This window comes from Apodemus sylvaticus, chromosome 1 (genome assembly GCF_947179515.1).
Source record: "Apodemus sylvaticus chromosome 1, mApoSyl1.1, whole genome shotgun sequence".
Lineage (NCBI taxonomy): Eukaryota > Metazoa > Chordata > Mammalia > Rodentia > Muridae > Apodemus > Apodemus sylvaticus.
Window position 1 is genome coordinate 14,352,875 of NC_067472.1, and position 18,160 is coordinate 14,371,034.

At 53.9% G+C, this 18,160-nt stretch overlaps 1 protein-coding gene across 9 annotated transcripts in view; it reads left to right on the top strand.

Moving 5' to 3' along the window:
* Sh3pxd2a (SH3 and PX domains 2A) overlaps positions 1–18,160 on the top strand; it is a 207,992-nt gene that overhangs the window by 176,140 nt on the left and 13,692 nt on the right. For 5 of the 9 annotated variants that reach the window (XM_052184170.1, XM_052184181.1, XM_052184191.1 and 2 more), the window contains 3 exons: positions 6,943–7,056; positions 10,551–10,637; positions 15,295–15,412. In XM_052184170.1, coding sequence (XP_052040130.1) covers positions 6,943–7,056; positions 10,551–10,637; positions 15,295–15,412 — 319 coding nt within the window. The remainder of the gene's footprint in view (positions 1–6,942; positions 7,057–10,550; positions 10,638–15,294; positions 15,413–18,160) is intronic. The other 4 variants (XM_052184210.1, XM_052184178.1, XM_052184220.1 and 1 more) reach the window with 2 other exon arrangements.

Genomic DNA, 18,160 nt, shown 5'->3' on the forward strand with positions numbered 1-18,160 from the left:
GCGGGATGGAGAGATGGCAGCAGCCCAGCCTCTGTCTCCATGCTGTGGACTCCATGGAGCCTTCCAGATGGTGATGTAGGCAGTGTGTGCTCACAGTCTTGGAATTCAGGCACCCTGGGAAGGCTCTGGACCCTACGGCCTCAAGGCCCCATATGGGGAGAGGGAGAGGGCCTTGGACAACAAAATAGGACGAGTGCCAGGGGCAGGACTAGGTGGGTAGGTCAGGAGGGCAGGCACTGTGCGGGCGTACACAGGAGGGACTGGGGAGCCCTTGACCAGCTCCAAAGTCTCTCCTGTTTTCTTTGGACAGTGGAGGCCACATGCTGAGAACTGGAGTGTGCCTTGGCAGGAGGATGCTGTGACAGAGCCTTCTGACCAGGGGAGGCCTGGCCCAGGGATGCTAGCCTTTCGCTGTTCTTAAAGGCACAGCATGTATGAGTGGGGCTGCATTTCCTGTGCCTCTGGTCCCTCTAGAGAGAAGCCCTGGATCTGCTGCAAGGAAATGGGAAGGAAACGAGGCAGAGGCCACAGCCTTAGGGCTCGGCCATGGCCAGGTGCCCTGTGACTTATGCCTGGGCAGTTCTTCTCATTGGATGCTCACTAATCCTAACTCTCCTGCCTTCTCCAAGCCTCCTCCAAGGAAAAAAGAGGGGTGACATCACACGTCACACATCACACTTCTAGAGAGGGGAAGACCTGCCGCAGAGTCGGGGCGTTTGTGGCAGTAAGTTAGGGTGCTGCTTGAGGATTCTAATAGGATGGGTTTCTGGCTCCCCCAAATCCAAACCATCAAGACCCAAAATGTCTACAGTTTCATTAGTACCTGGGCCCATGACACCCTTTGTCACCTGGGTATGGGAGCCTTAGGAAGCCTGGGTCAGAGGTAGAGCCACACATGAACTCGCTCTGCCGTGACTAGGCCAGCTCATGTGGGCAGGAGTTGGGATGCTGTATAAGGTACAAAAGTAAGGCCTGGAACTCACCTAAGGGTGCTAGGTTTCTCAAATTCTCAAAATCCTGGATTTGGGCCAAGGGACTGACACCAGGACCAGAGCTGGGAGAACAGGCCTCTCCCGCTGGCCTCACAGCTGTGTGCCCTGCCTGGGGGGCCTTGCTGGGGAGGAGAGCCTCCAGTGTGTTCTGGGGGGCAGCTTTCCTTTCACTGGAACAGTGCCTGGCCCGTACCGGGAGCTCAGTAAAAATCCCAGGTGATTGACAATCCCGTGTCCCTGATAGAGGTATCTATCCACCATAGATAGTTATTAATATCCTGGTATGCCAGCGTGCTCCCAGAGGGCCCGTGGCCCAGTTAGGAAGTGATGAACCAGGTTCCAAACTCGGCCCAGTTCCAGGGTAAGCAGAGGCAGGAGAGTGGGGAGAGTGGGGGCCTCAAGAAGACACATGTCAGCATCTGGAAGGGCTGGGAGGATTTCAGAAGGGGAGGAAGGAGTAGGGCCCCTCCCCCACCATCCGCTTTGTCCTAGGCTGAGCTGTGACCTCACAGGACTTTATTAACATCCTAATTGTGTACAGCTGGCCTCACTCTAACACTAATGAGCTCATTATCCTCCCTACTTAAGGAGGCCATTGTGGCCTGGTCACCCTGGGGACAGCAGTGGCCTGGGGGTGCCCATCACTTCCTGCCAACCCCCAGCCATGCTCAGCCCCTCCTGAAGAGGCTCAGCCCCAGCTGCTGTCCAGCCACTCCCCTTCCTATGTCTGTCTCTCTCTCTTTGTCTCTCTCTGTCTCTGTCTCTCTCTCTCTCTGTCTCTACCCCCCCAGCCCCGTGTCTTTGTCTCTCTCCCTCTCTCTGTCTTTCCCTCTCTCTTCCTATCTGTCTCTCTCCCCTCCCCCAGCCCATCTTGCTGTCTCTCCCTCTCTCTGTCTCTCTCCCTTTCTCTCTGAGTCTCCTTCTCTCTTCCTGTCTGTCTCTCTCTCTCTCCCCTGTCTTTCTCTCTGTCTCTCCCTCTCTCTTCCTGTCTGTCTGCCTCTCTGTCTCTCCCTCCAGCTCTCTCCCTCTATCTCTATCTCTTCCTTTCTCTGTCTCTCACTGTTGGTTTCTCCCTTTCTCTTCCCCTCTCTCTCCCTCTGTCTCTCTCTCTCTCTTTCCTGTCTGTCTCTCTCCCTCCTGTCTGTCTCTCTGCCTCTCCCTCTCTCTTCCTGTCTGTCTGTCTCTCTCCCTCCATCTCTCTCCCTCTCTCTCTCCCTGCCCTGCCCCGCCCCGCCCTGCCCCACCTCGCCTCCATGTAGAAGATTCAAAATTCATTCCCAGAACCTGGCCAGAAAGGTAGACTCTTAGTGAGCAACCAAATGGTCACGAGCGATACCTGTGGCCTGAGATGGGGGCATCTGGCTCTGGAGCCTGAGCAGTTCCTTCCTGGGGCTGGACCTGGCCTGTGGCTTCCACATCCACACCCATAGGTGACCATGTTAGGCACAGCTCTCAGTTCTCTCTCTCTCTCTAGCTCCTTCGCACTTAGACCAAGATAAAGAGGGAGGTTCTTGACCCCACCAGCCTTGGATTCCTGGGGAGACCCTGGGGAAGGAGGAGGAGGGAGGGTAGCCGCGGGAGTCTGTTCTTCTGGGAGACTCTCCAGCCTGGGGCTCTGCCTGGACAACACCTTACAGGTCACAAACCCACAGGGTGCTCTCTAAGGCTTCTCTGAAATGCCCTTGTCCATCCAGATACAAAGAGTGGGAGCCCCTCACCTACCCAATGGGCCCTCTAGGTGGCATAGCTATCCTGCTTGTATGGAAAACTCATTACCTCCAGCCATCCATAGGGTGTGGACACTTAGTGATTAGCAGCCCCACCGCTCTGGGGCTCACCAGCCGCCAGAAGGTCTCTGATTCTCCTCTTCATCCTTGGCAGATGGGCCCCATTTGTTTCTCTAATATCAGGAGGGAGACAGACTCAGAAAGGGTTAGTAGCTTGTCCGTGGTCGCACCGCTAGGCTTTATGAAGCCCAGATAACATAAGTGACAGGCTTGAGGGCTCCAGTGTGTCAGGGAGCCAGTGTGCCACCTGTACCATCCAGAGTGGCTAAGACTCAGAATTCTAGCTGAACTTTCTAGGTTTTAAGCCTTTCCGCATCTCTAAAGTGGGAAACTTAATGACAATGACATCATTTCCCAGAATTAAGTAAATAAAGTGACCTATATCAGGAGTTGAATGTTCTTACTGTGTGGCTGTAATTGTGTAATGCATGCAGATGCAGACCTAGCTCTTTTCTCATATGTGCACGTACCCACTCACACCTAGATGGGTACCCACACCTGCATAACCACCCCTTCCCCTACTCAGTATATCCTCGTCCATGCACATGTACATACACATACATGCACACGCTGATAGAAAAGTACACGCAATGCAATGTATTTAGAAACTGGGTGACCGTTGGCCATGCTCAGAGGTCTGGGTCCTATTCGTCCCTCAGTAGAACAGCAGTGACTTGGGTCAGGAGCCTCAGTTACAGCAACTGATGTCAGTGGCCTCTAGCAAAGGCCTGCTGCCACCATGGGTGTGAGCGAGCCCAGGGAGTTTGAGGGAGCCAGGTAGACACCTCTGCCAGGTTCACCCGTGCACACCTAGGCAGTGTTCCATCGTGGCCCCCCATCGTGGCTTGGTGGAGGTGCCCATCGCTGAGCCAGCGGCAGGCTTTTCTCTACAGCCGTCCTATTACCAGGCACCAGTGAGGCCTGGAAGATACCCAGCCCAATAAGTCCTGCAAGTGTTGGGGTGGAGTAGCTTAGGCTAGTGTTCCTAGACGGATACTAGACTCTAAGGATGATGACTGTCTCAGCCCCAGGTCCCGCAAGAGAACGAAGTTCTAAGTTGATGTCCAGGAGAGTAGACATACTCAGGTGTGGCCAGACACCTCAGATTTCTGTGTGCCCTGGTTGTCTTGGACCTTGCTCTATAGACCAGGTTGGCCTCAAACTCACAGAGATGCACCTGCCTCTGCTTCCTAAGTGCTAGGATTCAAGGCGTGTGCCACCACACCCGGCCTCGCATGTCCTGTTCTGGAGACAGCGTGAGGTATACAGGAACTTACTGATGGTGCTCTGCCCACTGGATGTCACTGCCATTCAACCTCTTAGCAGGTCTCTGCCCAGTCCCCGCTCCTAGTACCAAAGTCTGTGAAGCAGAAGTATGCCAGACAACGGGCCTGCCGTGGGCTCAGGGGCTTCCTCCTTCTATATATCCCTAGTTCCACAGGAAGGGAAGCAGCAGCATGTACAAAGTGCCCTTGAGGGAAATTAGGGGAGAGGACACAGGCCTCCAAGGGAGAAGGGCCCTGATTCCTGGGGTCATAGCCCTTTGAGACAAGGAGAAAGGTGTACGTGAGAAGGAGAGGGTTGGGACAAGAATCTGGTAGACTTAGAGACCTGCCTCCTAGAAGTTCAGACAGGACTGACTAGATAGAGCTGATGAGGAAAATCCCCCTGAGAAAGTCGTTCTGGGCCTCATAGACAGAAGAAACACTATCTTTGGCATCCTTCACAAGGCCTCTGCCTATAAAGGGGCAAGCTTCCTTAGCTCCTGCCCAGGATGACTTTGGAGCCCCATTCCTGGAAGACAACTCCCCAACCTCCATTAGACCATCAAGTCACCCGCCTTCCTCCCTGGGACCTTGTGGAGTTGCTGCAGATATAGGTATGAGCTTTGGCTTTCAGGAGCCTCTTAAAGTGCCCCCAAGTTGGCGATACCCCCTGTTCTTGTGGGTCCCTCTGGTAAGCCGGATTGATTGATACTCAAGCCTGTGTCCTGTTGTATCCACCTGAATAGGAGGGAATAGGCTTCCATTTCAAGCCTAGGTCAAGGAGCAGCTGGTCATCTTGCTATCTCCACAGCTCCTTGCTCCTCTCCATGAGTGAGCAATGAGCCCTTCAACACCTGCTAGTCTGTCTCAGCAAAGAGTAGACAGAGAAACCTCTTTGGACATCAAAATGAAGACAGCCTGGTGTTTACGGGCCAGCGTGTGGTGCTCAAGCCTTCCAGGTTCAGGAGAGGTGGTCAGTGAAGCCCTCGTCATATCCATGCATGCTAATCCTCTCTGGCTTCTCCAGACACTGACAGCGTTTACTACACAAACGTCAGAGCATTGGAGCAAAGGCAGAGGATGAGTAGCGGCCCACACACTCAGCATCCCCAGCCTGACCTTGGCCTCCAAGTGAGCGTCTACCTCCCAGTCAGTCTCTAGTTTTTGATGGTGCTGAACACATTCTGTCTGCCAGTACCAGGACGTGAGCCACCTGGGACCATTCTCTTACCCCAGAAGCTTAGTGAGTCTGGTTGTCTGGTGCCCTGAAAGCCGCCGACAGCCCAGAGACTGGAGTGCTAGTGGGTATCAGTAGAGTATTTCTAGCCTCTGGCCTGCCTGACTACCACCCTGTTCCCATGGGTGGGTACCAGCACCTCCCTGTCCTAAATTGCTCAGTGTCCTCAACTGTTCTCTCCTAAGAAGTCAAATCTCCCTTCACCCTTAACCCAGAGGCACATCTTCTTATAGCTCATGCCTAACTGACCTTTCTGGCCCAGTGACGGGCCTGATGCAGGAAGCCTTTGGGCCTCTGAGAAGGCATAGAAGTCCCCATGGCGGTTGCCTGTGTGTGTGGCCTGGTCGTGCCATCACAGCATAGCTCAAAGAGCAGGCCTAATACTCAGGTTCTAGTCAACGCTGTCTAGTTGCTCTGCACCATGGGGAAGGAGGCTCCTGCAAGCCTCTCTTTCACCCCTGAAAGAAATGAACACTGTGGCCTATGCCGGGCAACCGGCATGGGCCCTGGGTCACGGGATTTGAGCTAGAGAACTGACCCAGCTATCAGCAACAGAGGAAACAGAGACCCCAGAGGGTCAATGACCCAACGGAGACCTCTGAGGCATACAGGCCAGGGCCTCAGTGGGCTTTGCAAAACATCATGCAGCGGACTGTGGAGCCTTCTACAAGGAAGGGGATGGCTGTCCACAGACTTTGGAAACTCTAGCCTGTTGTAAGGACAGAGAGGGCCTAATTTAAGACCTAGGGAATGACTTTTGTTCTAAGGGCTGCCCGGCTGTGGTGAGCTACTGGGTTTCTTCTCTCTGTTGTTTTCGTATTGCCCGTGAAGCATCTCCTCCATCTTCCCAGGCCAAGCCCAGCTTAGGGGTGACCAGGAGAACCTCCCGTGTCTTCTTGGGCTGCCACTTGCTCAAAAGAAACCTTGGAGACTCTGAAGGGGACCCAGAGATCTGCCTTGAACAGAAAGGAACCCTGAGACCAGATTATGTGGAGGACAAAGGAGAGAGGGGAGGGGACAAGTGAGGGTCGTCTGAAGACAGCCAGGGGTCCCAAGACCTGGGGTTCAGATATTTTATTCTGTAACTGATGCTTGAATGAGGGAGCAGACAACAAGAATGGACAAGAGCTATGAATGAGCTTTTGTCACGTGACCAAACTGTCTGAGGTCACGTGAGGAGGCCGTTCGCCTCACACTTACTGTGATTGCAGTGTCAGCGCACGCTTCAAGGGCAGCTGTGAACAGCTGAAGCAGGAGCATTGCTGACCTGTGCTAGGGAAAAGAAACCGCTGACTGTCAGTCTCTGGGAGGCAGCCATGCCTTTCAAAGCCAGAGGCTGCCAGACTGCGGCGAGGCTGAGAAGAAAGATGGCAGGTGCCTGGTGCTCAGACAGAACTCTCCTCACCTCCCACGCTGGGGCGGGGTACCACTGTTTCCACTGCGCTTCATGTATGCAAATGTGCATGACTGTGGGGGAGGGGTCCCTCGCTCTCTTCTCTGGAAGATTATTTGTCTTTTCTGCCGGAATCGCTCAGTGTGTCCCCCAGACGCCCAGGTTGTGCCTTGTCCTCTGGCCACTCCTGCCGTCCCTGTCCTGGCCCCAGCCTGCCTCCACCATCCTACAGGCATTCACAGCCTCTTTTCTCTTGTCCCATTTGCAGGCTGGTGGTTTGTGAGCACATCTGAAGAGCAAGGTTGGGTCCCTGCCACCTACTTGGAGGCCCAGAATGGCACACGAGACGACTCGGACATCAACACTTCCAAGACTGGGGAAGGTGAGGCCTGTGGGTTCATGGGAGAATGATAAGGCTGGACTGTGGCTTTCTAGGGGCCAGCCCCCTCCTGGAGGCCATTCCCTGACTCTCCTCCCTACTCGCCACCTCAACTACTATAGTGGGTTAGATTTTACCCAAGCCCCTTCTGTTGGGATTTCATTCACTGAAACTAACCCACGTGGTCACCTCACACCCTGGCCCATCTTTGTCAGCCTCCATGTGGGGCTCAGAACAGGGAAAGTTCTCTTAGGTTGTGGACTTCAGCCTTGGTGCCGTTGGGGTCAAGGACATGCTTAGTGCTAGAAACCCTGGGTTTCCCTCAACAACTCCTCAGCCTCTCACTGGACTTCCTGCTGCAAAGCTGACCCCAAGCGGTCAGGCGGACACAATTCCTGCTGTGTGTTGTACTCCTCTGTAATCCTGCTCAGGACGCTCATGACTGCCCCAGGAGCCCCTCTCAGTTTCCCAGACACCGGGTGCTCAGGGTCGCACACAGGCACTCTTTAGCTGGCTCTGGCTCTGTGAGATTCTTCTGGGTGCTTCTCCATGCATTTCACAGAGACTGCCTCCGTCCTCAAAGCCATCAGTGCCCCAATAAGTGTGAGCCACCCCACTTCCCAGCTCCCTGCTGTGAATGCCTCCCGACTCTCCTGGGGCCTGGCAGCAGGAATCCTTAGCCGGACGGTCAGTCAGAAGGAATGATCCAGGTGGCTGTGTCTGAAGGGCAGAGGGGTATAGGCCTGCCGCCCACAGCCCAAGTGTCCTTCAGGCATGCTCTTCCTCCACTGCTAACCAGTCAGGGCTGGATCCTTAGTTATCCTTCTCCACGTTGCTAGGTCCTTTGTTGGTGGCTGGGGCCCCACCCTGCTTGTCTTATTTCAACCCTGGGATTAGAGGAGGCACTCAGTACACAGCCACCTTGTAACAGGGTTCCAGATCTCCGGTCCCTTTCTGAGTCTTTGAACCTATACCTGATTCAACTCTGGTTCTGTTGTACTCGTGAGCTAGGTTCCATGCAGTCTGTCTGCGATCCCCAGACCTCGCTGCCTATCTATTGACCTACTCCTCAAAGCCTACCAGGCCTGTCAGAACACTGGCTCTCTGGGTGCAGGCACGCATGCCTATAATCCCAACACTTGAGAGGTACAAGTGAAGGATCAAGAGTTCAACGCTAGCCTGGACAACATGCGGCCTTGTTTTAAAAGAAAAACTAAAACCACTCAAACATCCCCAATGCCAGGCCAGGAGCAAACCCTTAGTACCTACCCTGAGAGATGACATACATGTTGCATGTCTATCTCCAAGGGCAGAGGCTCAAGGTGTTTAGCCATCTGTCCGTCATCAGGTTTGAGGACAGGGGGTCTCACTACTATGTCGTGGCTTCTCTGAAGCATCTGCTTGTGGAGGAAGGAGGACACTCTGGGCTTGTCAAGTAGAGTACATGACAGAACAGGCTTCAGCGGAAAGAGCAGAGCAGTGCAGAGGTACTAGTTAGCAACAGAGGCCCCAGACAGAAGCAGACAAGGTAGGAAAGGGCCCAGCAGGCCTCAACAACAGAGTAACGTGGGCAGTCTGCATAGAACAAGTGGTACCAGATTGTTCTGGTGAGGCTTCTGTTGCTGTGATCAATACCATGATGATTAGCGAGCTGGGGAGCACAGGGTTTATGTCTTCTACACTTTTAGGGTATCATCCATCATCAAGGCAAGCCAAGGCAGGAGCTTGACGCAGAAAAGGAGGAACACTGCTCACCGTTTAAGCCCTAGCTTCTGCTCAGCTAGCTTTCTTAAACATCCCAGGAACCCCCCTCTGCCTAGGGATGTCCCCCACAGTGGACTAGACCCTTCTAGTCCAGACACAAATGAACAGTCAAGAAAATGCCTCATAGCTGGACAGTGGTGGCGCATGCCTTTAATCCAAGTATTCAGGAGGTAGAGGCAGGCCGATCTCTGTGAATTCAGGTTAGCCTGGTCTACAGAGTGAGTTCCAGGACAGCCAGGGCTACACAGTGAAACCTTGTCTTGAATAACAGAGAGAAGAGTGAGAGTTGGAAGGGGGCGGGAGAGGAGAGGAGAAGGAGAGAGAACCCTGTGGTGACTACAGAAACAATCCCTGATTCCTCAGATGACTCTGAGCTGTGTCAAGACAGCTGATGCTACAGACAGGTTGTGGAGGACTTTGGCCCTCATGGATTAGGAATTAGGGGACAGTCAAGGCAACATCTGTTTTCAGAGCTGTGTGCATGCTTGTATGTGAGCACCAAGCATGCGGCCGCTTTGCACGCTTCCAGTTAGGACCTGGGTGCCAGCACACTGGCCGCATTTTAGATCTATAGAGCCTTCCCAGGGCAGTGGCAGGGGAGCTGGGAGTGGGTCTGGGCAGGAGCTCACACACCTAGCCTGTTGCCAAGAAGCAGGCTGCAGGGCCAGAGCGATGTCTCAGTGGTTAAGAACACTGCCTGCTCTTCCAGAGGACCTGGGTTCAGTTCCCAGTATACACACAGTGGCTCCCAACCATCTCAAGCACTGGTTCCAGGAGGTCTGGTGCTTCCTCTGTCATCAGTAGACATACATGCATACACATAAAATAAAAAAATAAAACAAAACTCGTAATAAAGAAGAGGAAGGAGGGGCAGGATGCGTGGCCGCGTTCCTCACAGGGCAAGCACGTACTTCCAGAGGTTCTATTGGATTTTGGCCCATGTATGTGTGGACAGTGTTACTCTTACCGGCTCCACCAGCCAGCCACCCTCCCCAGAACTAGGCAGTCTGGCATCTTTGGTGTGAGGAGGTGAGGCAAGCTGGCGCTCTGCGGCCCTGGTCTGGTGTTCATCCCTTTGGGAGGCACATAGGAAGGCAGAAGAAAATGGAGAGCCAGGCCAGAGCTGAGGGTGCACTGGAGCTTGGTGCTCATCTGCGGGGGTGGGGTGGAGGATGGGGGTGGGGGTGAGCAGGGAGTAGGGGGTAGGCAAAGTAGACTTGAACAGTGAGAAGCCAGGTTGTGGTCTTTGTCATCAGAGGCACAAAAAAGGATAACATAATGGAACAGTCTTGCCTGTAGCATCTGCCCGTGTGCATCTCATTCAGCAAACCTTTCCTGGCGGACAAATATGATATAAATTAACCCAGTGGGGACAGCTCTGACCAGCAAGGAAGGGCCCCTCTGTTTTCCCCTGGGGACCCTTCCTTTCTTTACATGGTGCCTGGCCATGGTGGGAAGTTAGCAGTCATGCCTGGTGAGTAGACAGCAAACCGTCCAGAGCCCAGGGAGGATCTCTGGGGGCTGCAGTTGATGGTCTTCCAATCTCTAAGGGGGAGGACCCAAGATCCTTTAGTCCACTCCTAGATCCGGTTCAGTCTAGGCAACAGGAACCCAGCACTCCATTCGGACACACCCCTCTCTCCTCCCCTCCCTCACCCCCTCTCATCCTCATCTCCATTCTCTCCACCGGTTTGGTTCGCGTGGGCCGTGGGCACCATCACCATCTCTCACAGCAGTGTCCAAGAGACGCAAAGCTCACCTGCGGCGCCTGGATCGCCGGTGGACCCTGGGCGGGATGGTCAACAGGCAGCACAGCCGAGGTGACCGCGGGCGCCTGCCTCTCCTCCCGCAGCTACCTGTCTTCTCACTAACACCCTCTCCTTTACCCGCTCTGCTCTCTGCCTGGGGTTGCCCGCCCGACTCACTCAGACCTGGCGGGATTTGTTTCTCATTCACGGCAGCACAGATTGGGGACAGGGCCTCCTTGCTTGGGGATTGATGTGTGGCTCTGGCTTGCTAGTGCCCTGGGCATATGTGACTTACGATGAGTTTATATGGAAGGGAGGAGAGGCATGAGAAAAGTCCCTGGGTCTCAAAGGAAAGCCGTCCCTGCCCTGGGTCCTGCCTGTTAGAGAAATCAAGCTTCCGGCTCCTGCCAGGGCCCCATCCATCCTGTGTCCTTTATTATCCCTCCCACTAAGAGTCCCTCAGCTCCAGCTGTCTCGGCAGCTGCGGCCCCAGCCTACATACGGCCCTTCTTCGGCAGCTCTACTTGAACCTGTCATGGCTCCAGAACATTTTCCAACCAACACTGATGAAGGGCCGTCCCTCAGCGGGAGCCATGGCCTGGAGGATCTCAGTCAACAACTCCAGGGAGGCCCTGGGCTGATGCGGACGCTGACATTTGCTGAGTCAGGACTGTTTGGCTCGGATCCTTCCCAACATCCAAGGACTTGTGGAAGGAGGGGAGGGACAGGAGGGATATATCCTCTGGATGCACCCCTAAACATGTACAGACCTTCATACTGGGTGGTCAGTGTCCCCTGGCCCTCCCAGAGAGTAGAGCATGTTGTGTGTTCCTTGTGGTGACAGTTCAGCTAGAAGCTGAGATGGGTGTATAGTGCACGTAGGCCTCTCTGGAGAACAGGGCTACCCATGACTCACCACCCTCACCCCCAAAGCTCATTCTCAAATGACAGTGTATTTCAGTGACTACCCCAAGAATCAGGCTACAGGATGTCTGCACTCCAGGGTGGCCACAGCCAATGGCTGACTCAGTGCTGGTCATAAAGAACCCAGCTTGTCCAGAGGCTCAGTGTGAACCCTGGGGGCTGATGCAGGGGCCCTGAGTCAGAGAAGCAGCAACAGGCTACATCGACAGCAAAGACCACTGTAAAGTGAGGCGGTAGGGGACTTCTTTGTCAAGAGGCTAGGGTTGAACACAGCCTCCAACTCTAGTGGCAAGGACAAATCCCCTAAGGAGGGCAGAGGCTTGGCCTCTTCTGCATCCCATCACTTGCTGAGTCCCGGACATGCTGTTGCCTGCATGACCACACAGATGGCACACAGAGACCAGAGACAGGCCCACACAAGGCCCGAAGGCTACGGGTGTGGCGGGAACTGCACCATAGCCATATCCAACCACCACCCAGGCTGTGCCAGTCTTGTGTGCATAGCCACTCAGAGATAGTAATTCCAGAAGTTGAGTTTTATATATATAGTCACAGATGGATTTTGCATACAACTAACTCTCTCAGACACATCAGCATATAACTGCAGCAATACCCACAATCGATACCCATACATGACCCCTCGTACCATGAAGACATGGTCAATTCAGACAAAGCAGTACATGTAAAGCCAGGCAGCGGTGGTGCACGCTTTTAACCCCAGCTCTTGAGAGGCAGAGGGAGGTGGATTTCTGAGTTCGAGGCCAGCCTGGTCTACAGAGTGAATTCCAGGACAGCCAGGGCAATACAGAGAAACCCTGTCTCAAAAAACCAAAACAAAATAAACAGTACATGTAAATCCCTACGTAATCATAATTCTGCAGTCACCTGTACTTGAGCAAAGACAAGTCACAACTTCATTATCACACACTTTCCAGCCCCAGCCCTGTGAACTGACTCAATTAGATCAGGCAGCCAGAGAGGACTCATAGAGAGCTGGCTGGCGTTCTCCCCACAGCGAGCTGCAGCTGGAACCCCAACAGTGGGCTATGAGTAAAAGAGAAGTCAGAACTTCCGGATCCTCTGGTCCCTATCCCTCAGCTGGCCAGGCCTCTGGAATCTGAGGCCTGCCTCTCTGTGGAGGGGTTGGAGGAGTTGGAGGGCCCGGGAGGGGAGCAGAGAGACTGCTGACAGAGGGGAAAGTGTTTGGAAAGAGGATTCCTCTGTGGTTTGGAAACCTCAGGGCTTCCAGCCCCTGCCTCCCAAACCAGGACAGGCTGTCCACCTCCCTAGCCTACCCGCCCACCGGCCTCCCTGCCAGCCTTCACTCACCAGGGTAAGAGCGCCATCATCCCTGCATGGTATGATCATAGAACCCAGGAGCCCTGACCACACCCTAGCTACCTCACTCTTCCCTCAGCCCTGGCTCCTAAAGGGGCGTCTCTTCCCGAGACCCAACCCAACTGCAGATTAAACACCTATAGAGACCATTCCTACACAGTCCCTTTGACCATGGAGTCTGCGGCCAGGGCCACAAGTAGGGACTGGTCTCTGTAAGGGAGACGGCTCACTTGTGAGATGAATGGCCCAAAACCCAAGCCACTAGTCTACCTGAGGTAGACATCTCTGTCTCCCCAGCCAGAGCTGAAAGCTACCAGTCCAAAGAGACAGTCGAGGAGAGGTGGTCTGTCTTGCCCCATTAGGAACCAGGACTGAGCTCTTCTCTGGAATCCCACAGCCATCAGGGTAGAACGAGCCTCCGTGGTGATCAACATTTTAACTGGGAGACCATGACACTCCCAGTGCCTTGGGTACGAGGTCTGCCTCCAACTTCCCTAGCCAGGACTAATATCCATGGTGGTGCACACTGGTCATAGACTCTGTCCACCACACACACTTAAAAGGCTGCTGTGACCAAGCTTGGCATCCAAGAGGCAGAACATGTGGTCAAGGCCCTGTTCTCAGCCATGGAGTAGGACAGAGCTCCTGTAATCTTCCCCTAAGAAAGGCTGTCATTTTTCCTCTTCAAAAGCAACCTTGCCTAGGAAAACTTTCTTGATAGCTTCCTGCTCGAACCACAGGCTTTTAAAAATAGCCCGCTGAACAAAGGCAAAACGTGGAGCCCAGGCCTCGCCTCGCTTGGACCTCAGGTCCCGGATTCCCAGACCTGGCAGTGTCTCGATAGCCACGGCCTAGGCCAGGGTTTACCATGCCCCACTGGAAAATAGGGCAGGCAGGAGAGCAGAGGGTTGGCCTGCAGCCTGTGGAACCTCTCCAGGGCCCTCGTCAGAATCTGGCGGGGCCAGTTCTCAGGCACTGTTGGCCGCACTCCTAGGCAGCCGGGATGGAATCTGCAGGCTCCACACAGAGCCCTCCTTAGCTGATGCTGAGCAAGGCCTGCGGTAAGAGAGTCAAACGAAGAGCCGTGCAGTTTTTCAAGCCTGGCCCCGGGTCCATTGGGTCCATCCTGTAACCTGGCAGGGCAGAGGGAAATGCTATTGGCCCAGCAGAGGGCTACAGACAGCTCCCCAATAGTGCAGGGGAGGATGAACACCCCCCCCAACACACACAGCGGGGTGTTGGTGTGGCAGCTCTCTCCTAAACCCCCCACAGCCACCCAGAGGTTGAGGCAGACTGCCCAACAAGGGCCAGCTGGGAGCCAGGAGCAGCAGGCAGCTTGGAGGCCAGACTCCTGCTATTTTGAGCTCCCAGCAAGCTCCTCCCCCGCTTTCCTCCCTCTCGGCCCTGCTTTCCTCATGGTTACCATCCAGGATTCAACAGTTGTGTGCTGGGTACCACTGTGAGCTCCAGGAAGCATCCAGCACAGCAGGATTCAGGCAGTCCTCCCGAGAGCACCTCCAGATAACCATCGTCTTCCAATGGAGGTTGGGGGGTGGGGGGTGCACCATGCTCTTCCTTGGGCCCCAGGCCATCCAAAAGAGATGGATAGCCTCACCCTGGTCTACCAGAGGGTTTCATGAGGACAGGAGTGGACCTCAGCAGGCACGGAAGCCTGAATAAAGGCCTTTAGGGAAAGCCCAGGGATGTCTGCTGCTCGGTCTTCCCACCAAGCTCTTTCCAAGAAGACTCCAGTGTTATGGGGAAACTTGGAGGTGAGCCAAAAACACACAGGGAGAATAGAGTACGGCTCTGCAGGTGTGGGGCCCGCCTGTGAGGGCTCAGCAGCACCACGATCACACACACACACCATAACAAACCCCACCACCACTCCGGTAGAACTTGCTCCATGGACCACTCTAGGGTAAATGCCATGGTCTGCTGTTCACAGAGTTAAACTGCTCAGTGGAGGTGTTCTCGAAAGCCTTAGTCTGGAGGTCAGACTGAGAGAATTTAAGATGTTTGCAGGGCTGGAATCCAGAGTATGGAGTGTAGATGGGACATGACATGTTCTGAGGGGAGACATGCTAGGGTTGCCACGGCATTCAGGAGACGCCTAGCGTTGGTCTTGCTTTCTTGATAGAGAGCCTAGGAGAAGCAGATTCCTCCAAACTCTGGGACCCCCAACACCCCATCCTGAGGACCTGCTTTCATGCTGCCTGAGGCTTCGCTGGCACCCTGGAATCCTGCCTAGCTTTGGTGTATCCTGGGAACAGCAGTGACCCCTAACCCAGTGACTCCTCTTCTGCTCTCTGAGTCCCGCTTCCTCTTTTCTGGAGAAGCCAGTGCTGGCCCGGGGCACGTTAGTACGTGGCTGAGCAAGGCTCAGTCAGGGCAGAGGGGAACGGGAGACGGGATCTGCACCACAGCCTCAAATTAACTGTTTTCCCATCCACCCACCCACTCACAGAAGAGAAGTATGTCACCGTGCAGCCCTACACCAGCCAAAGCAAAGACGAGATCGGCTTCGAGAAGGGGGTCACCGTGGAGGTGATTCGGAAGAACCTGGAAGGTTGGTGGTACATCAGGTAGGAGCCTGGTTCCTGGGTGACAGAGCTCAGTGCGAAGTAGCCAACAGGCAGGTAGATACAAAAGACAACTGTGTGCAACTCTGCTCAGCAGCCTGTAGGGCACAGGAGCTGGCTCAGCCCAGAGGCAGTGGTGCAATCACATGCACATTCAGTGCAGCGCATCTGAATTTTGTTTTCTGCATCCATCTTGGCTGCCCGGCCTGCTCCTCAGCTGAGACAACCTGAAACACCAGCTTCCACAGGCCCTGCCAAGACCAAGCAGGCTGCCTCTGTGGCTCACAACAGTCAGGGTTCCAGACACAGACCTCTGGCATCTGTGTTCCTGGTGGGTGCAGGGCCATCACGCTCTACAGGGCTGGATGCAAGGCTGAGCTTCTAGTGAGGTCTCTTCCTTCTCTCAAGGACTCACCCAGAGATCTGTTTGGGTGTGTGTCTAGAGTAGTGTTGCAAGCGGAACTCTGTGGATCTCCTTCTGCTGTTACCAACCCTGGACCTGCCTTAAGTGGATTTGTGGTCAGAAAGTTCCTTTGGAGCAATTCAGCCCTGAAGAGTCTGCTCAGCTGCTCTCTCCTCTGCTTGCAACCCAGCTAACAGAAACAGTCCCCTGTGTGAGCTAGGGGGACAGCTGCCTCAGACTCACTGCGGTCTCTTACCAAAGGCCAGTGCCATAACACCCTGTAGTCCATCAATGCGAGTTTTCATGCAACAGCGGCTAAGAGCACAGCAGAGTCAGATGGCCTTCAAGGCTAGAACTGCAAGGGAGGACACAGGTTACCAAGCCTTAGTGTGAACTGATGTCCCTATCACCATTCCCCTGGTGCCTGTCAGTCTGGAGGACCGAGATGTGCCTTTCTATCCTGCCACGTGGCACAGGACTGTGTACTTACGCATGTGTCATCCAAAGCAGCCACCCCTGGTCGCCTGTGTTCTCTAAGCAATGGAAGCTGGAAACAGCTGTAAATCCATCATCCCAGCCAGCTGGTGGTCTGCATGTGTTTGCCTAGGAGTGATCACCACAGCTGCCTTTTATATTTTAGGGTTGTCTGTCTGTCTGTCTGTCTGTGTTTGTTTGTTTTAAGATAATGAATGGTGTCAATCTGGGCTACTTCTAGTCAGCTACTGTCCCTATAACTTGGTCCTTTTTAGCCAGTGGGAACTTAAATCGAAAAGGACCCTGGTGATCCTGTTCTACCTTAAGAAGCCTGCCAGATACCTCCTTAAAACATGCTGTTTCCCAGCATTCCAAGCTGTGTGTTGATCCTCATTTCCTGTCTTTCTTTTCCTCCCCCTGCCTTAGACACACACACACACACACACACACACACACACACACTCCTACACATTCCCTCTGCAGTCTGCTCCCCTCTGGAGTCAGTCCTACTACAGAGCTGGGAAACAGCTGTGAGGAAGTTGCGCCCAGCCACAGTCACCCCCGATGTGAGCATCGCTCTGCCTGCTGTCTCCTGTAACACAATGCCTGGGGCATGGCTTTATCCGTACAGCCTATGGAACACAGAGGGCTGTGGACTGGGACACCCCGGGCTATGTGTGTGCCCGACTATTACCCTGCAGTCCTGACCCAATTCCTCTGCCTCCTTCACATAACAAAGATAGCAGCAAAGTCTTTTTAGAGCTTCAAGAACCCCAGGCACTGGGCCTGGTGTGGCACACTGACCCTTGGGCCCTCTGATAACTGCCTTGCCTGTCTGAGTTTTAGCTACTGCTATAGAAAAGAAAGGTCAGGTACATCTTTTCACTTCCTCTCCACCCTTGACATTTTCTGCCTCATCTTCTACCCATCACATCCAGGAGCCAGCCTCAGTTCAGTAATGTCTGCCTTCCAAGGAACATGTAAGCCGGGCACACCTGTGTGTACCTCCCAGGGACATGGCTGTGAGGAGCCACCTCCTGTCTGGACCTCTGTGTTACCTTTCTCCTATCTAACACACGTTCAAGATCAAGGTCACGTCAGGAAGGGCGGTAGGGGGTTGTCAGACATCTGGTCTGTGAGAGCCATTTCTAGAGCCAGCTGTGTCCCAGGGAGCAGATGGGGACATTGCGACCTAGAGTCGGAAGCACTGGCAGCCAGTGCTGGGCCCGGAAGCAAGCTCCCTGCCGATCTGCGTGAAGGCTCCATAGCACTCAAGGGAGGAGAGGGGAGTTCTTTTAAACATCAAAGAATCGCCAAAAATTAAGTGGGCCCTGTCATCTGCCTCTACCTTAGTTATGAGCTTGTGGGTTGGTTTGGTTTTACCCAAACAATGGTCTGAATCTTATCCAGTCATGTGTGTTTATCTGTGTTTACGCTTTTGAATCTGTAGCCCTAGTTAGAAAGGCTTTTTTTTTTTTAACCTGCAGTGGTGGCACATGCCATAATCCCAGGACTCAGGAGGCAGAGGCAAGCTGATCTCTGTGAGTTCGAGGCCAGCCTGCTCTACAGAGCAAGTTCCAGGACAGCCAGGGCTACATAGAGAAAAAGGCATTTTCAACCCTCATGATTATATAAATATGACTTTAAAAAAAAAATATATATATATATATATATACAAAATCTTGTATAAGTCCCAGTTGGCCTGGTACTCCCTGTGTAACCTAAGCTGGTGTGACTTAAGGCAGTCCTCCTGCCTCAGTCTCCCAAGTGGTAAGTATGGATATGAGCCACCAGGCCTGGCTCTTTCTTTGTCCCTTCTTATGGTGTGATGAGAGGACAGATCTCACCCGTTTGTCCTCGCTGTCCTCAACTCG